This window comes from Malaclemys terrapin, chromosome 6 (genome assembly GCF_027887155.1).
Source record: "Malaclemys terrapin pileata isolate rMalTer1 chromosome 6, rMalTer1.hap1, whole genome shotgun sequence".
Classification (NCBI taxonomy): domain Eukaryota; kingdom Metazoa; phylum Chordata; order Testudines; family Emydidae; genus Malaclemys; species Malaclemys terrapin.
Genome location: NC_071510.1, coordinates 29,356,310 through 29,375,910, shown reverse-complemented (window position 1 = coordinate 29,375,910; position 19,601 = coordinate 29,356,310). Strand labels below are relative to the sequence as shown.

General features: G+C 39.6%; 1 protein-coding gene across 6 annotated transcripts in view; it reads left to right on the top strand.

Annotated features, from left to right (window-relative positions):
• BNC2 (basonuclin 2) overlaps nucleotides 1–19,601 on the top strand; it is a 401,509-nt gene that overhangs the window by 121,107 nt on the left and 260,801 nt on the right. Inside the window, exon 1 of one of the 6 annotated variants that reach the window (XM_054032368.1) lies at nucleotides 17,449–17,725. The exons of the other annotated variants lie outside the window; for them this stretch is intronic. Coding sequence (XP_053888343.1) covers nucleotides 17,723–17,725 — 3 coding nt within the window. The 5' untranslated portion in view covers nucleotides 17,449–17,722. Of the gene's footprint in view, nucleotides 1–17,448; nucleotides 17,726–19,601 lie in introns of those variants that run through there. 6 annotated transcript variants of the gene reach the window in all.

Below are 19,601 nucleotides of genomic sequence, written 5' to 3'. Positions count from 1 at the left end.
GTGATGTCACAGTTGTCCATGTAGAGGATTGTGGTTTCATTGAATGAAGAAGAGATGTGCCATGTGAGAGAAAGGTTTCCAATAGTAAGTTGCAGAGCAGATATTTATATTTCTTTATTTAAAAAAAAACACCATTTACGTTGTGCAGAATTAGGTTTCTGATATTGTCTATTGTGTTAAAGGGGGCGTGTAAAGAACTAGTCTGCTCATAATTGAAATTCTCCAGGCAAATCAGATATCAACATTTTTCAACAGAACAGGTAATTAATTACTTTGTATTTTAAATTGAAGGTCATTGTGTTATTGATTTCTGTGGGAACAAAAGGAAAAAAATCTTGTTAAAATGATGGGTAAACTGGGGCCTAGGTGCTCTTAGGTGATATCTGGGGTATCATTGAGTTGAACCCTTGGTTAGTGTCAAATTCCAATCAGAATGCAGATATCTGTAGTATAAACATAACAAGGTGTTGGTTTATTTCCAAAACTATAAAGAAGAGTTTAACTGGAGAAAAGACCAGAGATTAACAGTTTGTTTTACAGTTAACTCAGGTATTTTCAAATCAAGTGACTGGTGCTGCTTGTAACGAAGCATCTGTAAAGTGTGTCAGTATGACGTTGGTATGCCATGTACAAGAAGTTCAATGTCAACACAGCTGTGACTTACCACTTTTAGAAACCTCTCAACTAGAAATTAGATAAAATATCTTTAATTTGGGCAAGGGGTTGGGGGAGAGAGCAGGGAGGGGAATACCATTTTAGATGCTATTAATTTTCACAAAATAACATTTGTGTGCTTTGCCTCGCCAGATAGTCTACAGTGCTTTTTCCTTATTTCACATGCCAAGCTGTTTTTACATTATCATTTCCTTCTCGGCTATGTTTATCTTTTCTGAAAATGGTGAAATGTAAGCTATTCCAGACTGGGTGGGTGGCACACATTTGCACAGTACCTTTTAAAACACAGAGCGAGCATTTTATTTGGGTTCTGCAAACCACTGAGAGAACTCAATGCAGCTGCTCTCATTGCATCAAAGTGATGCATGTAAAAATCTCACTTTCTATTCTAAATAAACCTGTTGAGTCAGATATTTCCGGGCTGACATTTTTTGCAAAGGAGAGACAGTGGCACTGGGCATATACATTAATCCTTAGTGTTCCACCAAACCACTTCACTTTTTTTATGAGCTTGTAAGAGTGCCCATCCTTAGCAAAATATCAAGTTAAAACATGTCATTTTCAAATTACTTAGTTGTCTTTAATCCAAAGGCAACTCTTAATGGGCTGTTTTACTGTAGGCAATTGGTAAAGCAGCAGTTTAGCAGTGAGTAGTTCTTCTGACCCATTATTGCTGTCACCTCTACTTCTCATTCCCAGTTAGATCTAGTAGCGGAACAAGGGTTGTGTGTTTAAAATCTGAAGTTGTTGATTCTGTGGTCAGGCAGATGCTGCATGCATTAACCCTACACCAGCCAGAACTAATCTGGAAAAAGCTGAGATTTCCTTTTAAGTGTGTGTAAAGTGCAACTCATTAACAATCCTATATCTTCCCTTATTTTTACCCTATTAATGGCCTCCATAATAAACAGCAAAGGTGGGCAGGTAAGGGTAAAGAGGACACATGACATGATACCCATTTCTTTTGTGTAATGAAAATATTAAATCAAAAAATGTGATGTTGTTGTGTGGGTTGCATTTGACACGATACTAGGGCCTTATCCTGCAAGGCACAGAGTGCCCGCCGCCGATAGCACTTAGCACTTCACAGGACCGTGCCTCTCAAGTTTAGTGAATTAAAACCATGCTGTGTTTGAGGATCAAGTGACCCTTCAGTTTCCAGGACCTATGACAGTTAATAACCCTTCCCTTAACTATGCAGTGAATATCACAGATGGAGCTTGACAGACCAGTCAGCATCTCAAAGGTCACCACAAAGCTATTAGTTAGATCACAATGCCCTTTGTTTCCCAGTGATGATTCTGCTACTGTAGTTGTTAACTGGATAAATTTAAAATAAGTTACTTTCTGAGTATGTAAAGATTAAAAACAAAACAAAACAAACAAACAAAAAAACCCACCTAAAAACAGCGTTTCCAAACAAGCACTACTAATTCTGGGTCTTTTTAAGTGTGTTGCTAAAGTGTTTGAATGCTTAGCAATCTGCTGGTACAACTATGATAGATGATTGCTAGTCCATTCTGTGCAGCTTTGTTTCAGTACAAAGACATAACCAGGGGAAAATGACTTGAATTTTACTTTTTTTTATTGCTGTTAGAGGTGGGGTTTATTTATTTATTTATTTATTTTATTACATTTTTGTCAGCTGCTTTCAACTACTAGGAAACAAGAGCATTCCAAATGCTTCTCACCTCAAAGTTCTATCCCCTGTTCCTGCTGTGTAACTTAAAGGTACTTAAATATCTAAAGGATGTTTAAAAGGAGCCCAGGAAAAAAACAACCAAGCCTTTAAAATATGCTGTTATAAATTGCTTTATTGAAATATTTACAACAGCAGCCACAGAAAGTTGTATACACTTAAATATGCCCACAAAAACAGTAAGTAACCATGGCTTTTCCATTTGTGGTAAATGTATTTTATCAATGTATTTTACAAAAGTAAAATGTTCTCACTATGTTGCCTTGTGACTAACTGCTAGCACTTGTTCATTTAATTACTTGAATGTAACTTTGCAAGGACAGGTTCAAGTAGACATGAGTTGCAGATGGTCCAGGCTATTTGGTGTTAGTTTTAGACAAAGGCCACACTTCCTGAAGCAGGTTCACTTACACTGTTAATGTAGCCCTAATAATTCTTGTTTAAACTCCTTGTGCAATACCAGAATATTTTTTTAACTTGTATATTCAGAATGTATAGCATATTATTTACTTTCTCCCTCACACAGATAAAGTTGGTTAAAACCACAGCGCAATGCAGAACATAGCTATTTGCAAGTTATTGTCTAGTAATTTGTGCATTTTTAACAGTAAAATTAATTTTTAATATGAAATATTGAGGGTTTTTAAAATTTTGTTTTGGGGATGGTCTATCAATTTAAGAATATAAATTATTGTGCTCTCCTATTCTCTACTCTATATTTATTAGCTCTGATATCAGTTGATACTCCAGTAATTTATATCACTTTCATTTGCCTTCCTGTTTATAGCAATACACATTGTATTCTCTCACCAATATGTGCTCATTCAAGGAAGAATAGACCTCCATAGAGAAATCTAATCAGTGGTCAAATAATAAGACTTGAACATAAGAGCAAAATTTCCATGGATAAAACAGTTTCCCAGCTATTAAAAAAAACCAACCCCAGAATAAAACTCATTGTAATAACCATTATTTCCAAACATGATCCAGTAACATTATTCTGTAGCACACGTTCCTTTTCACACAGAGAAACATGCTGTTGAAAGGATTTCTACATTTAAAAAAACACAGTCTGAAATGAAAACAAAACATTGTTAATTCTTCTGGTTCATCCACTCTCAAAACATTTTTTAACTTTTATAATGCAGGCAAATTCCATGTTAATTAGCCCGTGCAATTTAACGCAGGAATGGAGGAAGATATTAGAAGTCAATGTGACACATCGCTGCGCAACTCAGTTAATTCTCTTGATCTTCGTACTGTTGCCAAACCCCCTGCTTCTCCCCCCCCCCTTAAAATTAAAAGACCACATTTCAGGAGTATCAAGAAAACATTTGATTTCGTTTTTTTGCATGCTCGGTCTTCACAGAAGTATTTGCACTAGCATTTCTTAATCTTTTTCTTCCCCTCTGCCATACAGCTGTCACTAGTACAGGAAAAGGACTAGGGGAGGGAGGAAGGAGGGAGCCTTGCTAAAATCGTGTCACGTAGCACTAATTCATCTGCTCTCATTAGAGTGAGCGAGGGACAGCAGTGATGGCCAAGAGCTGCACTCCACACATGACACACGAACAGTTTGGGGAATAGAAAATTGCTTTCTCAGGAAGCCTAGCCAATTAAGGACTTGACCATATTGAATGTCAAGTGTTAATTTAGGTTTTTCTTCATTTTCCCAGTAGTAATGCGGGTCCTGTGATGAGCAAATACATGTCAAGTAAAAGTTGATTGCATGAAGGACCTGGGTATTATATGTCACTGACAAGTCACAAATATACTCTAGTCTTTTAACCCCTTAGGTGAGTCCAGGAGGGGGGTAAGGGAGAGGGATTAACTGTACTATAATGATAAGAATATATAACTTACATTAGGGAGAAGCCTGGATAGGCCAGACAGAAATAGAAATTCATGCAAGAGACTAGGACAGGGATCTCCTGCAATCAGTGCACAAATGTGGTACTTTTCTGGGTTATAATTAATAAAACAAAACACAAAACAGCCTCCCCCCCAACACACACACTTGAGGATTCTTTAGTGTTTTAAGCATCCCTATTCATGTTCTATCCTTAATAATGTTGCATGTGGGGTGTGTGTGGGGGGGGTTATACTGCTGGGAATAGGAAATATTCCTATGTTGTTATCTGTTTTGAAAGAAATAAACCAATGGGAAATGGAGGTGCTTAGCATTTCTGGATTTGGCCCCTTTTGAGTGTCTACAGAAATACAGATTGTAAAGGGCTGGGGACTTCCTTTTTTGCATTGGGTGAAAGAAGAGCAGCAACAGCAGGGAAATATAAAACCTTCAATTGAAAACAGTTTATATTCTATCCTGTGTATTTCTCCAGCTTAATTTCTTAGAAAGTCCACCTTCTTTCATTTTATGTTGCATCTGCCCACTGTTTAGAAGGGAGACTTCAGTTTATCTAAGTGAGGTAGCATTTACTTTTACTAGGCGTGGATACTTACATCTGTAGCATCTCATTTCCATTCATCAGCATATTATTTACATATGAATGTTCTGAAAATAAGAGAGTGTCTGTTTCTGTTGCAATTGTATAATTGGCAATAAATAAATATCCCACAATGAAGTAGGCATTACTGTGTGGTACCAGCATAGTAAAATGGAGTTGGCAAATCTGCAAATGTTTAAAAAGTTGTCAACGCCCCTTTAATTTCATTTAAAATCATAGCATCCCATTTATGTCAGTAGATTTCCCTTTTGGTTGTAAAAACAAAACAAACATCATAACCTATGAACAGTGCCCATTGAAGTTGGTCAGCAAACCTAGTGGCACAGTAATAAATGTGACTTAAAAATTCCTGTTTCCAGTGTAAAATATTTCCCGAACACCGGTAGAAATGGTGCTCCTCTGCATCAGGATTGAGGCATGTAGGCACTGTCCATATTCTATGAGCAAGCGGAGGACCTTGTTCTCTAAGGCTGTCACTCTGATATCTTTCATGAGTACAGAAATGGTTAGATGAGAGGATGGGAAAGACTTCTTAAATTTTAAACCAAACATGTTTTCTGGGAAAAAGTAATTTAGGGTTGGATTAGTGTTTTCTGATCAGATTTCAGTTTTGTTTACAAAAAAGAAAAAAAAATCAACAGTGCTGTCTGTATAATTAAAGTCAACTAGCTTTATGTTAAGAAACAATTCCAAGAATCTGACCATGAATAGGATTGGTGTTTTTGTGTCAGTAACTGTTTCTTATTTTAATTCATCTTGTGCATGTGAGAAGTAGCGTATACTATAAACTCTCCTTACATACCACACTATCTTAGAAACAAAATAAGCTCTTCCCTCCTCGCTCCCCCTACCCCCGCTCTGTTCTGTTTTGAAAAGCAGCGTCTGTAGAACTCATCCAGCATTGAGAATGGCATTTTAATTACAGTGTAGACCTCAGCAGCTTCCCTTCTGCTAGGTGTGCTGAGGGACTTTGCTAAGTTTCCTTAAAGTAAATTCTGATGATGGCATCTCTGGTTGCTGATGCAAGTTTTTCCTCCTCTATGGTGTCACTTTTGACGGATGGTACCTAATGCAATCAGCCACAGCCAAGGCAAGACCTTCCTTGCTGCGCCTACAGCCTGACCAAAGGTCCAAACAAAATAAAATAAAATAAAAAATAAATAAAGCCCCCCCCTACTCCCCCAAAAAACAACCAAAAACAAACCCCAACCCCAAACAGGACAGGCTTTTTCTGAAGCTCCATTTCCCAATGCTTAAGCTGAAGATGCCTCCCTTTGCGCATGTTTTTGATAAATTTAAGAAGTCAAATCACTGACACAGATGGATAATCCAAGTGTATAGGGTGAAGAGTTATAAATTAACACATTATTCCCTCTTAATGTGAAATACTTGAGAATGCATTTTCTCAGTCCCCTGACATCTACCCAGTGAGGGCTCACATTGTACTTTTCAAGTGGCATTGATTTGTTAAAGCGCTGAATTAGCATCTCAGGCCAGCTGCCTGTTCCACTGTTGTGTTGTTGGGTTCATTCTCTCTCTCTCTCTCACTTGCTTCCCGCTGCCTTGGCCACACACAGGGCTTCAGCCTGCTTACCCCAGCTTTTCCCCTCTGTTATTTTAGCTAATCCAGGTAATACACTCACCAAACGTGCCTTGCCGAGCTAAGTAAATTAACATATTTCTCTTTTTTACATAGAGCCCATAATATGCACATATGTATGTGGTGGCTTTGGTTGGATGGAGTTGGGAGTGTGGTGTGGGGGGAGAGATGGGTAGCAAGGATGGATGGCTTTGTTTACCCTCCTTGATCTCTGTGAAGTTACACATTGTTCTTTTATTTCATTTGCAATGTGCTGAAGTCTTCTGTACAACGGCTGAGTGAAAGGGGAAGGAATGAAGAAAAAGAGGGAATATTAGTCACGTCAAAAAAGATGTTAAAGTGCTATATTAAACTGCATGTCTTAGATCTGAATGTTAGTCTCTAGTAGTTCCATCAGGCTGCTCATTAATGAATCCAAGGATAGTTTGTGCTTGTGTCATTGTATTTGTTAGCCACGGATTTTTTTATTCCAATTGGAAGCTGATAATGACAAGACTTTTTAAAATTTAATCTTCTCCTCCTCCGTTTCTCTTTCTGTCTCACTCTTTTAAAGTTTTCAGTACAATTTCATACTTTATATTTCTCATGGTGGAACCTGACAGATTTGTAGCTGTGCCCTAATTGCCTAAATTATGGTACTAATACATGTATTGCAGTAATGAAGATTATGCACATGAAATTAACATTACAATTTGTTTAAAACTGCTAATAAAATGGTGGTGTTTTTATTTGTGGTTCCTTCGCATAGTGACTTGCAAAGTTTCTGGAGCCTACAAAGGGACTGTGCTGTAAAGTAGTATTGAGGGGTGAAATGATGTCCTCTTTATACTCTACATTCATTAATCACGCACTATTTTGAACATTATTTTTCTGTTAGCAATGTTTGCTTGTGACAGTTTAATGCTTCAGAAAAATTTACCTTAGACTATTATTTAGAAATGGAAAACTTAAGAATACTCAGCAAGAATGCACCTCTTTGCCATTCCTAATATCACAAATCTGTTTTAGAGGGGGCCCTTTTGGGGGTTTCTGTGGCTTTTCTTCCATACATAAATATACTGATAGATTAACTCATGCATCACATACAGAATTTGAATGAGTATGAAAACTCAGTTAAACTTAAATAAAAATACACTGGCTTTCCATCATAACTATAGGCATTATTTAAAGCTTCCAAATAACAGCATCATATTTAGTGCTAATTTTGGGCCCCATTCTTATTCAAGAAAACCTACTTTCGGTAAAGGCAATGAGATACATGGCTGAGTAAGAGTTCAGGGTCAGGCTTCTTATGTAGGTTCATCATCGCACACTGCAACATTTTACATGTTATCTTTCCAGGGGATATACAGCTGTGACGTTTTCTATGGCTAGACTTTAGCCTTCTATTATTTACCATGTTCACAGCACTGTACACTCTTAAAAGAAGACACATTTTCTGCCATGAGGTGCTTACAGTCTAAATCTAGCACAATAAAGTCTGAGTTGTATAATGTGCTGGCTGAGCAGCCAATCTTGATTCACTGGAGATATTTTTGGTAGATAGTACTTGTCGAGTTAGTGTGGACCTGTAGTGGTGAAGGGATTAAGCAACTTTGGGCTTGTCTACACTTACCGGGGAATCGATGTGCGGCGATTGATGCATCGGTGGTTGGTTTAGCAGGTCTAGTGAAGACTGCAGATCACTCTCCCATCAACTCCTGTACTCCACCAGATTGAGAAGAGTAAGGGGAGTCAACGGGAGACTGTAGAGTGTACCCCGTGGTAAGTAGATCTAAGCTATGTCGACTTGAGTTACGCTATTCACGTAACTCAAATTGCGTAGCTTAGATCGACTTTTCCCTGTAGTGTAGACAAGGCCTTTGTCTTTTAACTGGGATTTAAGAGGCTAATTGAGACCACCAATGAGAAAAGAATTGACACTGAAAGAAGCAAGTTATGTTTTTACATGGACAGGGTACCTTGTTCAGAGAGCATGACCAGCATTGCTGTTGTAACTTTGTGCAGCATGCAGAGAAGGACAAACCAAATATGCCCTGCTGTGTAGATGTTACATAAATATGAGATGCTGTGCTGAAGTGCATCTGATATGCCATGTATGCAGATACATATATTTCTGTTACATTAGAAAAACAGAGGTGCCCTAGGCCATTGGAGACTAGTTTAATCATGCAGGTGATATACTTGGTTTGGGGTACTGGAGGAAGCGAGGACTGCATGAATGCCCTTAATCCCACCTGATGTCAGCTGAGATATGGTTTGAGGCAGATTTGGAGGAAGCTACTTGACCTTGTTCAGAAAAGAGGTGGAATAACAGTGACTGTCTTGAGAAGGGTGAGGGAGGGAGAGATGGCTAAATAAAGACAAATGTGCTCAAGACTGATATATTGATTTTAAAATACTATACTAAACTAAAAATCCTGTTCAAGTAGATTCCAAGGATGATATCAGGGACCCTTGCTTATTATGATCATGGGGTTTTTTAATTTTATTGTACAGCTCCCAAAAGTGTGCTAAACACCTCACGGTAAAGATAAATAACACAGAGTCCCTGCCCTAAAATGCTTACAATGACACAAGAAGGAGGCAAGAACATGGAGGAAATACAGACATAAGATTATGTAGCTACTAGGCAAACAAATGTACATAGGATCATATGTCTTTTTGTAGTTTTATTAAACATGCATATTTTTAAACATAAAGACTTTTTTTTCTTAGTTGACTCACTTTTTGTGGGCAGTATGCTAGAAGTGGGTCTCACTCAGAGGCACACATGCATAATTGATTGGGTGCTCCTGTGTGTATATGTCATTAATTGTGTGTGCACACACACATACCCCGTTTGTAACATCTTTCTTCAAAGGATCTCAAGGTACCTTAGAAACATGGTCTGATAAGCCCTCCCATCCCCCTGAAGGAGGTAAGTATTCTAGTTTTGCAGTTGAGGAAATGGAGGCACAAAAATGTTACATGATTTTTCCAAAGTCACCACGGTTCATGAATGGCAGAGCAAGGAATTCAAGTGACACCATCATAGGACCTAACCACATCAGCCACACCATCAGGGGCTCGTTCACCTGCACATCTACCAACGTGATATATGACATCATGTGCCAGCAATGCCCCTCTGCCATGAACATTGGCCAAACTGGACAGTCTCTATGCAAAAGAATAAATGGACACAAATCTGACATCAGGAATCATAACATTCAAAAACCAGTGGAAGAACACTTCAACCTCTCTAATCACTCAGTGACAGACTTGACGGTGTCAGTTTTGCAACAAAAAAAACTTCAAAAACAGACTCCAAAGAGAGACTGCTGAACTCGAATTAATATGCAAATTAGACACAATTAACTTACGTCTAAACAGAGACTGGGAATGGTTGGGTCATTACACTAATTGAATTTCCCCCCTCCCCATGTTAAGTTCTCCTCACACCTTCTATGGGTCATCTCGATTATCACTTCAAAGTTTTTTCTTCTGCTGCTACTGATAGCTCATCTCAATTGATTGGCCTCTTACAATTGGTATGCGTACTTCCACCTTTTCATGTTCTCTGTATGTATAAATATCTTCTGTCTGTGTGTTCCACTCTATGCATCTGAAGAAGTGAGCTGTAGCCCATGAAAGCTTATGCTGAAATAAATTTGTTAGTCTGTAAGGTGCCACAAGTACTCCTGTTCTTTTTGCGGATACAGACTAACACGGCTGCTACTTTGAAACAGAACAAGGAATGGAACCTAAAATTGAGAAAGGCTAGTCCTGTGTGTGACCCAAGAGATCATGTTGCTCCTTTGTATAAAGTTTAATATAATATATCAGCAAGTGGTCCACAATGAAAATGTTGCTTTGTTTAAGAACAAAGTTTAAAATAGTATATTTTCACAGTGCTTTGCCAGCTTATTTTATTGTTTGCCAAAGATGCCAGGAGCACAGTGACAGGTTTCAGAGTAGCAGCCGTGTTAGTCTGTATCCGCAAAAAGAACAGGAGTACTTGTGGCACCTTAGAGACTAACACATTTATTTGAACATAAGCTTTTGTGAGCTACAGCCCACTTCATCGGATGCATAGAATGGAACATATAGTAAGGAGATATATATATATACACACATACAGAGAACATGAAAAGGTGGGAGTTGCCCTACCAACTCTGAGGCTAATTAATTAAGAGAAAAAACTTTTGTAATGATAATCAAGATAGCCCATTACAGACAGCTTGACATAGTAAGTTCTCAACACAAGCAAGGATTTGTAGACACCAATTTGTAACTCATGGTTACTCGGTAAGAAGACAACCATGAGTGTTATGCCATATTGCTGTTCCTTGAGCAGAGATTTCTGTACCCTTTGCATCACCTCTCCTCACTTAATCATTTATTTTTTCTCCCAGCGTCATGAAGAAATCACACAGCAGCAAGCAACTCTTCTATTTCTTATAGAAAGAATCCTCAAAAAGGCCAGGTAGTGACCCAAATGCAGGGCCCCACTTATTTAAAACAATGTTGAACTAGTTTGTTGTCCTACAAGAACTGAGAGAGCTTGGAAGCAGAATTTTCCATTTCTTACCGGAGTGCATACCTGGGAATGAGAACAAAGAATGGGCTGTACGCTACCAGACGCCAGATGCTGGAGTCCTTGATTTACGTAGGATCCTTTCCTGCACACACTACATGTCCCCATGTGTTTGAGTGGCAAAAGATGGTCGATAGAAAGGGAGCAGCACCGTAAATACACCTCTACCCTGATACAACGCTGTCCTCAGGAGCCAAAAAATCTTACCGCATTATATCGAACTTGCTTTGATCCACCAGAGTGCGCAGCCTCTTCCCCCCCGCCCCTGCGAACACTGCTTTACTGCATTATATCCAAATTTGTGTTGTTATTGGGTCGCGTTATATCAGGGTAGAGGTATATTAGCAAAGTTGCACCAAAGATAGTGGCCTCTTTATTATCTTTGGTCCTAATTTCTTTGACGCAGACTTGGCAGCGTTTGTTAAGGCATAGAGAAAAGGAAAGGCAGGTTTCTTCCTGCCGGCAATGCTTTTGAATGAAGGTACTAGCATTTCCAGTAACTCTCAACACCTGCATAGCAGTGACTCTGTTTTCAGTCATATGGGATAGATAGTGATACTGTATCCCACAAGATCCAGTTCCTGGCAGCCTAATATTAAGGCCATTCCAGATTGCCTGAGGGAGGAGGATTATACTATCTTGATATCTAACTCAGTATCCAAAAGACAGTATAACCTTGCCTCCTGAACTCTCAGGGGATGACAGTCATCTCAGATTCTCCTCCAGAGATGCAGGAACCTGAAGGAGGATCCAGGAAACTTAAATCGAAAACTTGAATTCCCTCACTTGCCACCTCCTCAAGGCTACGCAGCTGTTTCCTCTGGCACCAGCCTCTGAATTGGCTCCAAAGCTTGAAGGGATCCATATTGTTCAAGAGGAGGCGACAGATGAGCCACCGTGATGTTAATTCCCTTATAGAACTTTCACATTGGATAATCCCAGTGCTAAAAATATATGGCTTCCAACAGTGAATTCCAGTTATGTACATTGCCCAAAGAGAGAGAGCCACCCTAATATTGATCTTTCAGTGGTGTCAGGTTCAAAAGAGTCCATTCTTCCTCTTGAAATCAGTGCTTCCCCCTCCCCTCTTGTTGCTTCTGCCCCCCCCCAATTTCAACTAGTGCCCCCACGTTTCTTACAAAGAGAGACAATCAACTTTTTTTTTTTAATCTATCTGAGCATTCTCTGTGTGCACTCAGAGTTCTGATAGGTGGATTCCTAATGCCCAGCTAGTTACTTTTAACCCCTGCAACAGATGAAAAGTTAAGGAAGCACAGAAAATTGAAGACATTTAGAAACTGGCTGCCATCTTCCTCCATGAAGTCATCTAGGATTGACTTCAATTAGCATGAAATTTTTCATCTTAGACCATGGAGAGCCCTCTGGTGCTGACGTGGGCTGTGAGTAGGGTGACCAGACAACAAGTGTGAAAAATCGGGATGGGGGTGTGAAGTAATAGCCTATATAAGAAAAATACCCAAATATCGGGACTGTCCCTATAAAATCGGGACATCTGGTCACCCTAGCTGTAAAGGAACTGGAAGGAAAAATGGAAAATATGTTCTCTACCAATCAAATGTTGAAGGGGTGATGGATGGGCAGATTATTTGGCTCAGCTTTGAACCAGGCCCTCCGGGACATATTCAAGTACATTGTCTCTACAATAAAAAGAAAATGGGGTGGGGCAGGATACCTAGTTTCACTAGGGAAGTATCCTGACAGTAGATCCCTTTGGAGTTTCTCTGGAGAGAGGTGAATTCTAACCTGGGCAGACATCCATTTTGGGGGGAGAAATGGAACTGGATCCACTGGTAGAAATGGGTCTTTGGGTGAACAACAGAGGGGAATCATTTCTCCTCCTCTCTCCTTCCTGCTTCAGAGTAATTTTAACTCTGTGGTTATTGTGTCTCCCTGTGTATCTGTCAGGTATTAAATCCTGTCCTGTCCTTTTAGGGCTGTCAGTGCTGCAAAAAGAGAACACCCACAACAACAGGTCTCAGAGCTAGTGTCTACAGACTCCGACTCACAGGGCTCACGCTACAGCACTAAAAATAGCAACATAGATGTTCCCGCTCGGGCTGGAGCTTGGCTCTGTAGACCGCTGCTGTAGGTTTTTTTTGCACTGTCGATGTACCCTTAGTGGCGTCTTGGCATCTGCTCATGCTGCTTCAGGATCAAGGGGAGATAGACCAATCCTAGACTTCAGATAAAAAATTCATTCTGACAAGTTTTTTCCGATTGGCATCATCGAAGTTGGTTGATAAGTGTGTTCACTAACACTGAAGACTACAGGGTATCAGTGAAACTACAACACTTAATCTGAGCCACTGTTGTTGGATCGTGTCAGTGTACTTTGCTCCAAGAGCCCCTGATTTCCTGCTCTGAGCCCTACCATTTGGTCTAGCTGCAGCTTCTCAAATTTTCATGAAAAATGACAGTGATGGGGCAGTAGCAGGTAAACTGGACGCTCTTATTTACACGTGTTTCTTTAGTGGCAGACGAGGAGGCTAGCAAAATAGTTATGTGAAAAATAAAAGTGCACGTAAAAAAAAAAAAAAAAAGGTGTGTGATGTGTCACTACGGCCAACCTCTGATTATGTAGTAATAGAGACAGATTTTTCAGAATGGAAGATAACTTTCAGTATCATAGTGATCTGTTAAGTGGTTTGATGACCAAGGGATATTGCTCTTGCTTCCAGTACCAGTGGTCCTGGAGTCTAATTTCACTGGACACCTGGCTATAGGTGTAAAATTTATTTATTATAGTGAGACTAATTAACCATTAGAACAATTTCCCAAGGGTGTTGATGGATTCTCCATCACTGGCAATTTTTAAATCAAAATTGGATTTTTGTAAACATTTTCTAATTCAAAAGGGATTTTTTGTGGGGGGGAAGGTTCTATGGCCTGCAGGGGTTCTCAGGACAAATTTTTTTGGTGGCCTCAGTGTGGCCACCAACTCTTGCTGGTGGCCACTCTCAAACTTTTTCCTGAAATACTTAATTACCTTTAGGAAAACCAAATAAATATGCACATAGACACATCCAAATCATTGTAATTTATTTATTGCTAGCTAGCAAGTCTGTTGTGAAAAGTGATATTAACAAACATACAAGTATCACTTTTCACAGCAGACTTATTCAGCCTTGGCAAGCCTGGGGACGAATTAAGCCTTGGATGGAGGGTTGGGGGGAGGCAGCCAGGGCCTGGGGCGATAGGGTGTGGGGGGTGCAGGAGGTGGGGAAGGCAGCGGGGGGCTGGAGCCTGAAGCCCGTGGCCAGAGCCCAAAGCCCTGCGGCCAAAGGATGGGGCCCAGGGATGGAGCCTGGGGCTGAAGCACAAAGTCTGAGCCCCACTGCTCATGGGAAAGTGGGGAACTCACCAGCTGCCTGCTCCTCCAGCACTGTGCCCCAGGTGTCTCCAGAGGGGTGCAGGGCCTCTGCTGGCGGTCCCAGCAACAAACACCAAGGCGGTGCATCCAGGAGCACCACGGAAGGGGAGAGGCTGCTACTTTGTCTGCCCTCCCTTCCAATCACGGCCCAGGAGGCTGTGGCCGCAAGAAAAGCCCCTAGTGGCCGCATTTGAGAAACGCTTGACTAGATGATCACAATTGTCCCTTTTGGCCCTGGAATCTATGAAACTTTGTATGATTCTATCAAGAAATACTGAACAAGGATCACTGAAGTTTGCTTCTAGTAACAGAACAGCTTTAATAGTGTCTACGCTCATTTGATTTTTCTCTTCACTCCAAACACCATTCATCACTCTGAATACTTACACTACAGGACTTTTTATTCTTGATGATAAACAAAGCAAATTCTACTCTGTCTACCAATAAATTTTGAACAAATTTTTTTTGAAAAAAAATTCCCTCAAATATAACCATAGTGTCAACTGAAATGAAAAGCCAGAATATTGCAGGTAATCTGAAAGAAGTTCCTGGGATATTGGGATGTCCTATGAAAAACTGTGACTGTCCTGATTCAAACAGGACATATGGTCACTTCAGACCCTAATGCTTCAGGGCATAAGCCAACCTGTAACAGATTGGGGTTTCTGAAGGACCTTCCCCTATGGGCAGGTTATTCCATAATTGTCCAGTACTGGGTTTCTTACACCTTTCTCTGAAGTATCTGGTCCTGGCTATGGTCAGATCCATTATGGCAGTTCCTACATTCTTAAGTTCCATATTGCTCTAGGAAATGGAGTATCAGAACCAGGTTAGAATTTCCTAAAAATACATACTGCTCAGACAAGCTGAGGTCTCAGGCTGAGGGACCTGGAGTAAATCATCCCACACATACATTTGCTCAAGTTCATAATGGACAAGTGAATCCTGTTGCATACTTAAGAGCAAGCTACTAGGAAAAACAATTCTGTTTACATAATTTAGTCCTTGTCAACAAACTTGGTCATTCCTACACATCATCTTCACCCACTGTGTCTTTGTACATTGCATCTTTGTGCAGTGCTTTCTAGCTGAATTTCTTCCCCTGCTTTCTGGGTAATTAACTATCTGATCCCGATTGTGGTCCCAAATTTTAATAAATTAGGCATTTTGTTCCTTTCTTACGTAACAATAAGCACATCTTCTAATGTTTTGACGGGCTAACTTTTTCTTCCTCCTTCCACTTGTATTAAAATTTAATTCAGATTGTAAGCTCCTTGGGCAATGGACACATCCCCTGGTGTCCTTCTGTAAAGCATTTGCACACACATGGTCATGTATAAATAATAATACGTTCGGTTATAAAGGAGTGCAAATCAGGCGCCATGACTTAAAAATAGTGTCTACTTCTGCATAACAGAGAATGTGTTTAGCTCCTAATTTGATTTCTGTAGACACTGGTCTGTAACCAGCCACTTGGGGTATGGGTATGTCTACATAGCATTTTGGACTGAGCAGGAGTGAGCCTCGCAGCCAGGGCTGACAGAATTGGGCTAGCGAGGCTCACAGTAGTGCTCTAAAAATAGCTGTATAGACAGCGTTGGAAGTTGCAGATTGGGTGTTTGGAGCCTAGTGGAGGTTGGGCTTCACGGCCCAAGCTGGAACGTCAAAGTTCTGTCTATATAACCATTTGGGCTAGGAGGCTCACTCCCACTTACTCCAAAATGCTGGGTATACAGATCCCTGAGGCTCAGAGCAGAGAGGACAATGGATATCAGTTCCCTTTTTCTAGTATAGGTTCAAAATATTTATGGGTGTATTTTCCAGTGTTTTGAGAATGTTTCCTTAGCTGTCTGTTTAGTGTCTTATGAACAGCTTAAAGTAAAGAAAGGATAATACAGCCATGGAAGAATGAAACTGGGCAGTGAAGAAGTGGGTGGAATTAAAGCAAAAAGCTCCAAAAATCTCTGCCCAGAGATTGGCTGTGCTGTCTGTCATTCAGATGAGAGGGGAAGAAAATCCAGGAGTTGACAATTCAGGTTTATAGCTTCAGAAATCAAAATAACAGGTAAATAATAGTTGTGTCCTGGTGCTATGGTACTGTGCTTCCTATTTACATTGGAATAATACTGTCACACTACAGTAGGGCAACAGAGGGCAAACAAGACTCTTAGCACCTTCCCTTTCCCATCGACTTTCCCGGTAATTATAAAGGAAATACTTCTGTTTTATTATAGAATAAATAAAATGCCACAAGATTGCCAAAGGGCTGGCAGCTTTGGTAACTAGTCCTCTAAGCAAACTGTTTTATCAGTAATCTCGTAACCTGGTTACCACTGGCAAATGAAAAGTTTACCCTTAAAAAAATTAATACAAGGGGGGGAGGCAGGGGAAGTATCTTTAGTTTTAAACACACAACTTTCAATAGTAACAATCATAATATATATTAAAAAAAAAAAAAAAGCACAAACCCCCACACCCTCTGGCAATTGACCAAGTGTCTGTTGAAACAGCGGAGCAGATTAGTGAAATGCTGGAGTTCCCTGCTCAGTGTTGTGACTCTGCAGAAGTTCTGAAGTGACACATGCATCACAAGCCTGTCACAATGCAGAAGCGGGTCAGGGGTCATGGTTAAGAGCAGGGTGTTGCTGGATAAGGTTGAGGAAGCAGAGGTGGCCCCTCTGCTCTGTGTGTGGGTCTGTGTACTCCTTTCCCGTCAGAGCTGGCCCAGCACAGCCAAAAAAGCGGTTCCTTGGCAGGGCTTAATGGCAGGATGATGTAGTCTGTTGTGACTAGTGCATTCCTTTCAGGTTAAACTAGGGAAATGGCATTGTGTTAAAATTCCAAGTCGCATGAATGTTTTATTGCCACAAGTGCATTCAGGCCTCAAGGGGAGTGTGTGTGGTGGGGAAAGGGGGAGGGAGGGTGACTTAGAGACTCAGGAACTATCAGAAGAACACTTCCCTTGGAAAATTTTACCCAGCAGCATGAAGCTGACTTGCTGTGATAGCCGCTTAGAAGGGTTTCGCTTTTCCTAAACTGTGGCTTTTTAAAATCTCTCAGTCCAGACAATTAACAGCTGAAGAAAATATGACAAGACACACGCAAAGAGGTTGGGAGACAGGGGGAAGAAATGCGCCAGAAAGGAGCTGAGTTGCCTTCTTGTGTAAACTGCCAGATCTCCTCTTCCCTCCTCTCCCCCTCCCTTCTCCCTCCTCTGCTCCTAGAACTGTTTCCCCGACCCCCCTTTCTGTCTGCTGAAGGCCAGGAGTGATCTGTTAACTATACAACACTGACTGGGAGGCCAAAGCAGCTCATGGTACTGTATGTTACCATTACTACTCCCTCATTCCTTTTTACATTTTTTAAACATTTCTTTGTAATAATGGTTTACATGAGTCAGAAGGATTTAATTTTAGAATACAAAAGAACAAAGTAAAGAAATAACTAAATGTTGTGGATTTCTGGGATTTTTTTTTTTAAATCGGGGATAATAGATCCATCTAATTTACATTAGTTGTAATGATTTCTAGCAAAATTTTAAACAGGGCTATTAAATACAGAAATAGTGCAGGGTTTGGGATAGCTATGGGGATATAACCCTTGAAAAGAGACGTTATTATGAAGTCATGCTCATATTTCTCAGTTCCTTTGAATTTTCATAGGATGTGTGGTTTGTTTGGTTTTTTTACTTATTGATATATGTGATTTTTTTTTTTTTTTTTTTTACAAAAAGTTATCATATATATTACTGAAATTTCATGAGTTTAGATGTTTGCTACAGGCTTACATTATGTTTATTTGTATGTTGATGTTTATGTGGCTTAATGTGAAAATAATCTGTGGATATATGTATCTGGGACTTAAATGAGACTTGTGGGTGCATCTCTGAAAATCAGGGCATTTTTATTTAGGTGCTTAACGTTGGGCACCCAAAAGTGAAAAAGTTGTGGCCATAATGCTGGTGTGTGCAAGGGCATGCACAACCCCTCTTCCCCCCCACCCAGTGAATCACGTTCTTCATTTGATTGCACTCTTGCAACTTCATTGAAGTCCAAGGAGTTATACTGGTGTAAGTGAAGGCTGATGTTGTTTTTATGTATGTATGTTTCTCTATATAAATATCTGTCACCATGTGCATCCACATGCGAGTGTGTACACACACACATATATTAATGTTTAATATATACAGACAATGTATGACTGGGAAGTGTAATACATTTTTTAGTTTTGTGAATGAGAAATGATCATACTCTCTGATCGCTCTTAACAAATTAAAATGCAGCATATTGTAAACCATTTCATAAAATATTTGTGACACATGAAAGGTGCATGAATAAAAGTTGGCGCTAGTCTAAAATGCTCATATTATTAGCAGTATTATAGTAACGATATTCGTCCAGTTTCTCAGCTGGGGCCAATTGGCGTAGCTCCATCTGGCCCACAATGTCTTGATGTATTTGATTTCTCAATGGTGTGGTATAAACTCAAATATATACACACAAGATTGAATGGGCTTGATCCTGCAGGGTGCTGTACACAGTCAACTCGTATGAGTTAAGGGTACTCAGCACCTTGCAAGTTTTGAGGTCAAAGTGAGGGAAAGTTGGAGAAATTCTACCGACCTTGTTAAAAAATAAATAGATAAATAAATACATGAAATTTATAAATATGAGTTGAGGAGAATCTCAAAGATAAAGGGAATTCCCCCTTGTTGAATATGTATATATGTGTAAATATTTAATGTGCAGATATGAAACATGCATACACGCGTGTGTGTAATTTTATATAGATTTACAATACGTATTGTATTCTGTGCTTAAACCTTTGTATAATACACATTCACAGTGCATTGAAATACTTTTTATATTTTACCTTGTATTATAAAGCATGTTACAGGAAAATTATTTCTCAGTTATCAATGTATGTATCAGGAATGCATGTAAATATTATTAAGGAATGTAACATTAAAAAAAAAAGTAAGCCACTAGTAGGTCTTCATATAATTTTTGATTAAAAAAAAAAAAAGTTAGGAATGATTCACATAGGTTTGGCTCCATGATTTATTTATTTTGTTTCTATAAAAGGGATGATTTCTGTCAGATAAACATAACTTTAAACTGGTTAGTGCACTGTTTATGATGATGATGATAGAGGCTGTTTTTGTTGGTTTTTAAAAAAATACTTATATTGTC